We start from the raw sequence: 12,455 nt of genomic DNA, 5'->3' as shown, positions 1-12,455 counted from the left end.
TATCTTTACATGCCTTTCCAACAATCCATGCCCCACTTTAGTAAAAACTGCTGCAGGGGCGCCTGGGTGGGGCAGTCAGTTGAGCGTCCGACTTCAGCTCAGGTCATGATCTCACAGTTTGTGAGTTCGAGCCCTGCATCAGGATCTGTGCTGACAGCTCAGAGCCTGAAGCCTGCTTCCAATTCTGTGTCTCCTTCTCTCTCTGTCCCTCTCCCCCTCATGCTCTGTCTCTTTCTCTCAGATATAAATAAAACATTAACAAATAAATAAATAGATAAATAAATAAATAAAAACTGCTTCAGATTCTGTCTTCATTTTAGAATAACTTTTGGAATAGCTCTTAGTAATAGGAATGCCAGGCATGCGACAGGTGTTTTGGAGCCACTGAGGTTGGATGCTCTTCAGGCCTTTAGTCTGGATTCCACCAACAAGGAAGACTACCAGAACTTCCCAAAATCCAGAGTGAAACAAGATCCTATTTAGTCTAGAATAACCACAATCTCCAAAAAAGAAAATAATTTCCCTTAATTTTTAGTTTGATTTAAAATAGTCTCTTGAAAAGATTTATTAAAGATACTTACAGGATGGTCTGCATCCAGTTCAGATCCATACATCAGAACTCTGTTGGCACAATGATCCAGGTCAGAAATCTTCTTTGGAAACCAAGGAACAGTTTCCATACCTGCAAAATACAAAACCACTGAATGTGGAATAGATGATCTTAAATAAGGCAAGAAGGAAGAAGAAATTAAGAAAGTCATGGATACATTTGGAGGAGATTTTTATTTTATTTTATTTATTTATTTATTTATTTATTTATTTATTTTAACGTTTATTTATTTTTGAGACAGAGAGAGACAGAGCATGAACGGGGGAGGGTCAGAGAGAGGGAGACACAGAATCTGAAACAGGCTCCAGGCTCTGAGCTGTCAGCACACAGCCCGACGCGGGGCTTGAACTCACTGACCGCGAGATCATGACCTGAGCCGAAGTTGGCCGCTTAACCGACTGAGCCACCCAGGCGCTCCTGGAGAAGATTTTTAATTTTAGCTTGTACTTTGAGGCAAAATTTATACAAGTATATTGCTCTATCTCTTAATAAGTAAAGTTTATCCAAAATTTTTTTTTTAATTTTTTTTTTTTTAACGTTTTTATTTTTGGGACAGAGAGAGACAGAGCATGAACGGGGGAGGGGCAGAGAGAGAGGGAGACACAGAATCGGAAACAGGCTCCAGGCTCTGAGCAAGCAGCCCAGAGCCTGACGCGGGGCTCGAACTCACGGACCGCGAGATCGTGACCTGGCTGAAGTCAGACGCTTAACCGACTGCGCCACCCAGGCGCCCCCAAAATTTTTGAGCTTAAAACTTTTTTTGATTTCCTTGAGTTCCTAGGTGTTGGAGAAATGCTGTACTTTAGAAATAGACCTAAAGTACAAAACAAAAAAAAAAACAAAAAAAAACAACTAAAACCCAGCTATCCTTAAAAAAGCAGAGTAAGGATGTACAACTTTGCAGACCAAAGGTACAAATTTAATAAGAATGAACGCTTATTTTTGTTGATGCAAAGGATCTTAGAGACCATTTATGTCTTTGCCACTCTGATCTCTCGCCCTCCCTGAGACATACAGGCCCTCTGAGAACTCTGGGGTTTTTGCATATGCTATTCTCCTCCCTGGAATACCTATACCCCACCCCCACTTCCTCCTTCACCCCATCCTTCTGTTTTCCTGAAAATATCCTTCTCTTCCTTCAAGACTCAGATCTAATGAACCTCCCCTGACCTTGTAGGTTGAGCTATTTCTCCGTCCTCTGGGCTCCTGTGACACTGTTTCTGATTCTTTAAAACATTATCTGTTCATATCTGTGTCTTACAGGAAAGAATGGGAAGGACTCTAGGGGAGGGACTACGTATATCTGTATCCCTGTTTCTTAGTAGAGACATCTGACACAACTTGGTGTTCCCTAAACACCAACTGAACCATTTAGCCCCTAAAAAATTCTTCATTCTATAGATGAGGCAACCAAAGCTCAGAGATGAGAAGTAATTTATCCAAGGTAACTCATCTCTATTGGAAGAGAGAGGACTAGAATTCAATCCTTCTTGTTCTAGCCATTTAATGCTCTTTGTAACATACCCAGAATTGATAGTCAGATTTAACCCCGAATACCACAGGGGCACCAGTCCTAGGCTCCTGCTCTGCCAGATGTTAATCCTTTGTTTGTTTGTGGTGGGCCTGGGACACCTAGGATAGCATCTGGAGCACAGGGACTTTGGGCATGGTGGGGACACTCAAGGGATTTGGGGAAGCAGCTATCTGCCACTTAGAAATGGAAGCATATTAGTATTTTAATAACTTACACAGCCATGCAAATGCATAACAGATCGGCATCAGTCCTGATTATACCCTAATGTCGTGCATAATCTAAAGAGACTATTTTAAATTGAGTAACATATATGTAATGTGGTTGGATTATCCTTTTGTCTTTTGTCCCAAGTAAACTATGAGGATTTTTTTTTCACAACAGAAGATCTTAGCCATCTGAAACCTTAGAAGGCTGTGTTGCTTTTCACTTGCTTTTGGTGGAAGTGGAGACAGGGAGGAGTATGTAAAAAGTGTATTCATACCATAATCATCAGCAACTGTCAACATTCTCAACAAATTTGAACATTCACTTAATATCTGCCAGATGGTAGGCCCTGTGGGAGTCTCTAAGGGCTCGGGGATTGTAAATTGAAGGTTTGTGAAATCAAGAAATGTTTGATGATTTGGAAACTGAGAAAACTTAATCAATTTCTAACTATTCTGAATTCTTTCTTGCACCCAACGTTTCCTTTTCATGTTCCTTCACACTTGATAAAAATGTTGCTTTATAATTGTTCTGTAGTATTTTAAGCAATTACATTTGGGGTTTCCTTCACTACTAGACTGTAAGAAATTTGAGGAGACAGTGTTTTATCTTTATATTCATGCCTCCAAGATAAATACAAGATTGGACACACATGATGTACTTAATCTTCTCAGGGGGATTTTCACTTTTCGAACTTACCGTCTTCTTTCACAGTAAAATTATCTGGTGGATTCACAGAGAGAACGTTAGTGTAGGACTTCAACAGATGAAAAATATCATTCAATTGTTCTCTGTTGATATCACAGTCAATAAAGATCTCAAATTCTGAGTTTCTTCTCTTTGATTTTCGGGACTCAATATGTAACAGGCTCACATGTTTCTCCTGTGTAAAGCAGAGAGTGAAGATACACATGACAGCCTGAAATGGTATTAGTCACTGAGCTCGTCACATTCATTACCACTAAAAATCAATTCCACACTCACCATAATATCAAAGGAGAAAGAGGCTGTTTTTGATGCAACAAGCAAAGTAATTCCCCCTAATTAGGTACTGTTCAAAAAAGTTTGAAAAATTAATCACCCACTAGAAAGTCCGTCGAATTGCCAGAAATGAATGGCCTTCAAACCAAAATATCAAACCTGTGAGCACTGGTGGTTCAGTGGTAGAATTCTCAAACCTCCTAGATAAAAAGAACTTTTCAAAGATTCTCACAAATAAAAGCTAGTTTTCAAAAAGGGATATTAATGTTAGTCCTTTAGAAAGAAAAGTTTCCTTTGTGAATATGCATTTAATAAAATTAGCTGAACAGCTTGAACAGAGTATTTAATACCTCAAATCTCTTAAGCTACAAACTTAGTAACCAGCTGAAGCAGATTGCTTCTTCTGCTCTCTCCCCATGCCAGCCTGAGCTGGGTGCCATATGTGCAAGCCTGTGGGAGGAGGATATCTTCTCTTACCAATTTGGATAGCTGAGGACCAGCCCCAGTGACATAATAATGAAACATAAGAACCAATTACCCAACAGTTTTTCCATCAAAAAAAAAAAAAAAGTTACAAGGTTGGAATAGCTAATCTCCAACACTAACCAGTTCAATTTGAATTAACTTGGTGAACGCCTACGTAGCCAGGTAAGGGCTGTGAAGCATACAAAGAAAGGTAAGATATGCAAGGAGTTTATAATCTGGTAAGCTAACACATGAAAGACTAAAAGAAATAGGAGTAATAAGTATTTGGGTGCAGAGATGTCCTGGGAAAAAGCATTATGGGCTGGAGAAAGTAGAAGTTTCCATGGAGCAGATAGGAACTGAAATGAGTCTTAAGAAATAGATAGAGTGGGAAGACAGAAAAGAAGAAGGGGGATTCAAAACAGGAGGAACTGCATATGTAAAGGTAGGGATGAAGTAAGAACTATTAGGAACATGAACTGACAAGAAAAAAAGAGTATCAGGGATATTGGAAAATTGGAATGGGCAAGGTTTATCCTGGAATATAGACTTTATCATGGAATCAATGGAAGAAAGCCAGTTACAAAATATACTGGAGATGATCAGAGGTACAGGAGAGTTTCTGACATTGGCTGTAGCAACATTTTTCTAGATATGTCTCCTGAGGCAAGGGAAATAAAAGCAAAAATAAACTTTTGGAACTACATCAAAATAAAAGGTTTCTGCACAGTGAAGGAAACAATCAACAAAACTAACAGGCAACCTATTGAATGGGAGGAAATATTTGCAAATGATACATCTGATACAGGGTTAGTGTCCAAAATGTATAATAAAGAGCTGATACAACTCAACATCCAAAAAACAAATAATCCAACTGAAAAATGGGTGGAAGACATGAACAGATATTTCTCCAAAGAAGACATCCAGATGGTCAACACACACATTAAAAGATGCTCAACATCACTCATCACCAGGGAAGTGCAAATTGAAACCACAATGAGGGGCGCCTGGGTGGCTCAGTTGGTTAAGGGACCAACTTCACCTCAGGTCATGACCTCACAGTTTGTGAGTTCAAGCCCCGCATGGGGCTCTGTGCTGACCCCTCAGAGCCTGGAGCCTGCTTTGGTTTCTGTGTCTCCCTCTCTCTCTTGTGCTCTGTCTCTGTGTCTCATAAATAAACGTAAAAAAATAATAAATAAAGTTTGTAAAAAAAAAAAAAAAAACAACCCAACAACCACAATGAGATATCATCTCACACCTATCAGAATGGCTAAAATAAAAACACAATAAATAACAAGTGTTGTCAAGGATGTGGAGGAAATTGCATTCCACTATTGGTGGGAATGCAAACTGGTGCAGCCACTTGCCACGGTATGAGGTTCCTCAAAAAGTTAAAAACAGAACTACCCTATAATCCACTAATGACACTACTGGGTATTTACACAAAAAGATACAAAAACAATAATTAGAAGGGATACATGCACCCCTATGTTTATAGGGGCATTATTTATAATAGCTAAATTATGGAGGAGCCCAAGTATCCATCAATTAAAAAATGGATAAAGAAGATGTTGTGTGTGTATGTATACACACACACACACACATAAATATATGTATACATATACGTGTGTGTGTGTGTGTGTATATATATACATATACAATGGAATTTTATTTTGCCATAAAAAAGAATGAAATCTTGTCATTTGCAATGACGTGGATGGAGCTACAGAGTATAATGCTAAGTGAAATAAGTTAGAGAAAGACAAATACAATATGACTTCACTCATATGTGGAATTTAAGAAACAAAACAAATGAGCAAAGGAAAAAGAGAGAGAGAGAAACAAACCAAGAAACAGATTCTTAACTACAGAGAACAAACTGACAGGTACCAGAGGGGAGCTGGGTCGAGGGGAAGTGGGTGGGGGGATGGGTGAAATAGGTGATGGGGATTAAGGAGTGCACTTGGCGTGTTGAGCACTAGTTTATGTATGAAGCTTTCAATCACTATATTGTATACCTGATACTAATGTAACACTGTATGTTTTTTTTTTAATATGAAATGTATTGTCAAATTGGTTTCCATACAACACCCAGTGCTCATCCCAACAGGTGCCCTCCTCAATGCCCATCTCCCACTTTCGCCTCCCTCCCACCCCCATCAACCCTCAGTTTGTTCTCAGTTTTCAAGAGTCTCTTATGATTTGGCTCCCTCCCTCTCTAACCTTTTTTTTTCCTTCCCCATGGTCCTCTGTTACGTTTCTCAGGATCAACATAAGAGTAAAAACATATGGTATCTATCTTTCTCTGTATGACTTATGTCACTTAGCATAACACTCTCCAGTTCCATCCACGTTGCTACAAAAGGCCATATTTCATTCTTTCTCATTGCCACGTAGTATTCCGTTGTGTATATAAACCACAATTTCTTTATCCATTCATCAGTTGATGGACATTTAGGCTCTTTCCATAATTTGGCTATTGTTGAGAGTGCTGCTATAAACATTGGGGTACAAGTGCCCCTATGCATCAGCACTCCTGTATCCCGTGGGTAAATTCTTAGCAGTGCTATTGCTGGGTCATAGGGTAGATCTATTTTTAACTTTTTGAGGAACCTCCACCCTGTTTTCCAGAGTGGCTGCACCAGTTTGCATTCCCACCAGCAGTGCAAGAGGGTTCCCGTTTCTCCACATCCTCTCCAGCATCTGTTGTCTCCCGATTTGTTCAGTTTAGCCACTCTGACTGGCATGAGGTGGTATCTGAGTATAACACTGTATGTTAACTACACTGGAATTAAAACTTTTTTAGAAAGAAGTAAAGGAGGGTTTAATCCATTTCTTATTAATTTTTATAATAAGAATGCATTTATTAATTTTTATAATAAGAATGCACTCATAAATATTTTTTTTTAAGTAGGCTCCACTCCCAGTGTGGAGCCCAACATGAGGCTTGAACCCACAACTCTGAGATCAAGACCTGAGCTGAGATCAAGAGTCAGATGCTCAACTGACTGAGCCACGCAGATAAATATTTTCTGAGTGATGACATGAATAAATACAAAGCTAAATTATGTTTTTTGAGACAAAGAAGCAATAAGTCATTTCCTCCTGAATTACTCTATAAATTGAACACTATCAAAATCAAAATTTTGATGGAATTTGGTGAGGAAATATAACTAAATAATTTAAAATTATTATTTTCCATCTGCAAGAAAAATTTAGTCAGGAAGATCCAGGAAATTTTATATAAAGTAGAAGTAATAAGTGAGACATTCCCTGTCATGTATTTCAATTATAGAAACAGAGGCACAGAGAAGTTAAGCAGTTTGCCCAAAGACACACAGATAATAAGTGTCAGAACTGGAATTCAAACTTTCCATGCTTTTATTTTTTTATTTTATTATTATTATTTTTAATGTTTATTTATTTTTGAGACAGAGAGAGACAGAGCATGAACGGGGGAGAGGCAGAGAGAGAGGGAGGCACAGAATCGGAAGCAGGCTCCAGGCTCTGAGCCATCAGCCCAGAGCCCGATGCAGGGCTCGAACTCACGGACCGCGAGATCGTGACCTGAGCTGAAGTTGGACACTTAACCGACTGAGCCACCCAGGCGCCCCAAACTTTCCATGCTTTTAAACACTAAATTGTAATCCTGTTTACCAAAAAGGAAGTCAAAATAATGGATAATATGGCCTTCTTTGAGCAGGACTTATATAATTTTAATATTGAAAACATTAAAAACTGGCATAGCCAAAAACTGGGACATGACTGCATTGGGAAGATTCAGGGGAAGGAAAGTTGAGGGCGCCACTGGAAAGGGAGCTGTGTGTCAAAAAAGCTAAGTCTTTATTTCCATTGCAAGAAATCGGTAGGTAATATCTACGAGTGAAAAAAATCAAGAAATAGCAGAATGAGCATATTGTTTATGAACATGGAAGTAGGGGTGCCTGGCCGCTCTGTCGGTAAAGCATGCGACTCTTTATCTCAGGGTTGTAAGTTTGAGCCCCATCTTGGGTATAGAGATTGCCTAAAAATAAAACCTTTCAAAAAACAAGAAACAAAACAAGCAAAAAACCCATAGAAGTAAGCACTAGAAAAGACAGTCAAAAGAGCTTCAAATAGTTGCCTCCTGTAGGCTGAAGATGAGTAGAATGAGTGCACCCTGGAAATGATGCCACAGTTAGAAGAACAAAGGAAATGGATACATGGGTAGTGCTGACTGAAAGAAAAAGTGTATCATACAGTTACAATTACGTAAATTACTAAGACACGCACAAAAAACTCCACATATTGTAAAGTGCACATGAAAATAACTCAGTGTACAGATCAAACATATCAGAGTAGTTGTGTATCAGGCGGGAGAAATGGAGATCGAATGGAACAATAAAATAAAACAGGAGGAGGGTGGGGCTCCTGTGTGGCTCAGTCGGTTGAATGACTTCCGCCCAGGTCATGATCCCACACTTTGTGGGTTCGAGTCCGGCGTCAGGCTCTGTGCTGACAGGCTCAGAGCCTGGAACCTGCTTTGGATTCTGTGTCTGCCTCTCTCTCTGCCCCTTCCCTGCTCTCTCTAGCTCCTGTGTCTGCCTCTCTCTCTGCCCCTCCCCCGCTCTCTCTAGCTCCCCAAAATAAATAAACGTTAAAAAAAATTTTTTTTTTTAAATAGGAGGAGGGGCGCCTGGGTGGCTCGGTCAGTTGAGCGTCTGACTTCGGTTCAGGTCATGATCTCGCAGTCCGTGAGTTCGAGCCCTGCGTCGGGCTCTGTGCTGACTGCTCAGAGCCTGGAGCCTGTTTCAGATTCTGTGTCTCCCTCTCTCTCTGCCCCTCCCCTGTTCATGCTCTGTCTCTCTCTGTCTCAAAAATAAATAAACGTTAAAAATAAAATAAAATAAAAAATAAAAAATAGGAGGAGGCTAGCACTATATGCTAACTAATTTGGATGTAAATTTTTAAAAATTAAAAAAAAAACAGGAGGAGGCTGTATAAGTCGATGATGATCGTTTACAGGTGATCTAAGATATATGATTAAGTCAACCCTCTGCCCTAAGGTTAACAAAATAAATTAAATTTACCTTAAAAATGAGAAGACATGAAGCAGAAGACTACTATTTTCTTTATAAGCTTTATGGTGTGGGTTCACTTTTTAAACCATGCACACACATTCTTTGATTAAAAATAAAATAAAAAAGACAGTGGGTAGAAGAAGAAATAAAGGTATGTTATTTAAAAACTCAAAGGTAATCAATAAAGAAGTTAAAATAATCATGTAATTATCAAATTTAGGGAGAAGGAAGAGGAAGAAGTGATGGTTATCGGTATCATTCACAAGAGAGAATAAATGAATATCATGTAAAGTTGATAACTCCAAGAGAGGGATCAAAACAATATTTAGATATCATAAATTCGGCGTCAAAGGAATTAAACACCAGAAATAGTTGAAAGTGGTTGCCTCTAGGGAATGGGACTAGGATATGGTTGGTGTATTGAGTAGAAAAACATGCTTTTCATTGCAAACTCTTCTAGACTACTGGTCTCTATGTAAAATGTTTAATTCTTTGAAGTATTATTTTCACATGGCTATAAAATAGCATGTCATATGATATAAACTTGATTTTTAAAAGAGCTAACATCTGCTCTTTACATATGTTAACTCTGTTATTTCTCACGATGACCCTATGAGGGAGGCAGGGTTCTCACTTTATAGATGCAAAGACTGAAGCACAGAGAGACCAATTGATTTTTCCATGGTCACCCAGCCAATAAGTGACAGAGCAAGGATTTGAACTCAGGTGGTCTGCCTCCAGAGCGTAAGAGTTTAATGCCAGTGAAGTTCTATTAGCATAATTTAACCTGCTCCCTCCCCTTGGACAAGTACTTTGTTTATAATTTTAGTTCTTATAAATAAGTCTTTGTGTCCCTAAGCCCATAAACCAGGTTAGGTCCCCCAGTTCAATGCTATCATAGTACTATCTGGTATTTCTTTTAGGTCACTTTATACACATGTAACTATTTATTTACTATCATTATTTGTTTATTTTCTGTCTTTCGCCCTAGATTATATACACTGTGAGGGGAGGTACTGTGTCTACTCTGTTCAGGTCTACATCCTTAGATTCTAGCAGGGCACTTGGCACACAGTAAGTACTCAGTAAATATTCATGTTCTGCCTGACCCCTATTTCCTTAGGATGGGTTTATCGAAGTGAAATTACTGGATCAAAATATGTGAACTTTTTTTTTTTTTTTTTTTTGAGAGAGAGAGAGGGAGGGAGAGAATACAAGCAAGTGAGGAAGGGGCAGAAGGAGACAGAGAATCCCAAGCAGGCTCCATATCCAGTGCCGAGCCCAACCCCATGGGGCTTGATCTCAAGACCGTGAGATCATGACCTGAGCCCAAATCAAGAGTCGGACAGTTAGTTACCCAGGTGCCTCAAAATACAAGAACATTTTAAGGCATTACCTATTGTTCCGCCTATTGTTTCCCTAAGCATTATACTAAGTTACCCTCATACCAAAGGTGTATTTAAGTCCCGAATGCATTAAAGCTTTGACAGTAGGGAACAGTGTAACTGTAGAATCTTTGTTATTTTGCTATCTTAAAAATATCATTAAATATATTATGAATATGTCATTAAATATTAAATTTTAATATTTTATTTAATTAAAATAAAATTAAAATTTGCTTCTCTGAAATCCGTGAAGTGACTCTTTCCTCCCGGCTCCTTTATTAGTTATTTGTATCTTCTCTTCCATAAATGAGAATTGAGCAGTATTTTAGAAATTTAAGTGCTTAAGAAGAATTTACAATAATTTACACTTTAAATGTAATTCTGGAGACTCCTTTTAGAAGGATTTTATGCAAAAGTATAAAAATATGGAGAGTGCTTACCTGGAAGATTTTCAGTGCTTTTATTAGTCCACCAACTTCATTCTTCAAGGAAAAAATGAGAGTCGCCCTTCCTCTTTCTAGGGAATGGTCTTTATTTTCCTTATTGTCTTCAATCATGATGAGTTTGGTGTACTTCTCTAAAAACAAAGTATGAAAATAGGGAGGTCTAAAAAAGAAGTTGTGCAAGAGAGGCTGTATTTGACAATATTTGAAACCAAAGACAATACTTGATAACATTAACCAAGTTTTAGTTTCCTCACCTGTGAAACATGGATTTGTAGATATGCTTTGCAAGACTGTAATGAGACCAACATAAGATAAAACATTGCCTAACAGTGCCTGGAATATAATAGGCATACAATGCATGTTAGTAGTTTCCTTTTCTTTTTTTCTAACTCAATCCTTTCAGGGCATGATTCATGCCTACTGGCTTCTTACAGTCTTCCTACTGTGCCTGAACTGGCCACTCTTTCTCTGTTAAAGCCTACCTCCTCTCCCACAACAATTTCAGCACTTTATTTATTTATACTGGGTCTTAAATTCAAGTTTTATTCGCACATGTCTTGTCTTTTTTTTTTTTTTTAATTTTCTTTATTTTACATCCAAATTAGCATATAGTGCAACAATGATTTCAGGAGTAGATGCCTTAGTGCCCCTTACCCATTTAGCCCATCCCCCTCCCACAACCCGTCCAGTAACCCTGTTTGTTCTCCATATTTAACAGTCTCTTATGTTTCATTCCCCTCCCTGTTTTTATATTATTTTTGCTTCCCTTCTCTTGTGTTCATCTGTTTTGTCTCTTAAAGTCCTCATATGAGTGAAGTCATATGATTTTTGTCTTTCTCTAATTTCACTTAGCATAATACCCTCTAGTTCCATCCATGTAGTTGCAAATGGCAAGATTTCATTCTTCTTGATTGCCGAGTAATACTCCATTATATATATATACCACAACTTCTTTACCCATCCATCGATGGACATTTCGGCTCTTTCCATACTTTTGACTATTGTTGATAGTGCTGCTATAAACATTGGGGTGCATGTGTCCCTTCAAAACAGCACACCTGAATCCCCTGGATAAATGCCTAGTAGTGCAATTGCTGGGTCGTGGGGTAGTTCTATTTTCAGTTTTTTGAGGAACCTCCATACTGTTTTCCAGAGTGGCTGCACCAGCTTGCATTCCCATCGTCTTGTCTTTTAACAGGGCAGCAAGCCCCTTAGAACAAGGACAAGGCCTTCTATTTTTTTCCATAAATTCAAGAGCCTGGGCAGCTCTGGATACATGGGGGCTACAAGAATAACAGCTAGCCAAGAGAATTCTGGTTCCACATTAAGTATCTTCTTTCTTCTCCGACTTGGAATCCCCCAGGCTGTGGGCCCTGAAAGGCCATTTAGCCTGTTAGCCTACAAGAGCTATGTGATTATAAATCCAACTCGGTGTATGTGTGTTGGGGAGGTAAAGATATTGTGGGCATGAAAGTGGAGTATAATAACTTTCACCTGAAAAATAAGATCTGGATTAATAAATGGAAACAGTATATGGAGTATTTATTCTTATTAGTTTTCTTATTAATTCTTCCTAATTGCCCAGTTTTGTGTTGCAGTTCTAGTGGAATTAACTTTTAACAACTTAGATGGATGTGACCAATTCCACTGCCTTTTAGCTGCTCACATTCATGGATCCAAGTCTGAAGCAGTACCACCCAGAACAGGTATAGAATGATGCTGTGGCTTGAAGTCACATAGACTGTGTCAAATTCCCCACAGCTCAAACTT

General features: G+C 38.7%; 1 protein-coding gene across 2 annotated transcripts in view; it reads right to left on the bottom strand.

Moving 5' to 3' along the window:
* The window catches only part of TPH1 (tryptophan hydroxylase 1), a 44,861-nt gene that overhangs the window by 14,368 nt on the left and 18,038 nt on the right, over positions 1-12,455 (bottom strand). Inside the window, exons 1-4 of one of the 2 annotated variants that reach the window (XM_025928219.2) lie at positions 10,940-11,331; positions 10,680-10,816; positions 3,048-3,231; positions 582-682 (exon numbers count right to left, since the gene is read on the bottom strand). In XM_025928219.2, coding sequence (XP_025784004.1) covers positions 582-682; positions 3,048-3,231; positions 10,680-10,816; positions 10,940-11,045 — 528 coding nt within the window. In that variant the 5' untranslated portion in view covers positions 11,046-11,331. Of the gene's footprint in view, positions 1-581; positions 683-3,047; positions 3,232-10,679; positions 10,817-10,939; positions 11,332-12,455 lie in introns of those variants that run through there. The other variant, XM_086677847.1, reaches the window with a different exon arrangement.

Source organism: Puma concolor, chromosome D1 (assembly GCF_028749965.1).
Source record: "Puma concolor isolate L17-30 chromosome D1, mPumCon1.1.hap2, whole genome shotgun sequence".
Lineage (NCBI taxonomy): Eukaryota > Metazoa > Chordata > Mammalia > Carnivora > Felidae > Puma > Puma concolor.
The sequence above is the reverse complement of the archived record's forward strand: the minus strand, read 5'-3'. Positions and strand labels throughout refer to the sequence as shown.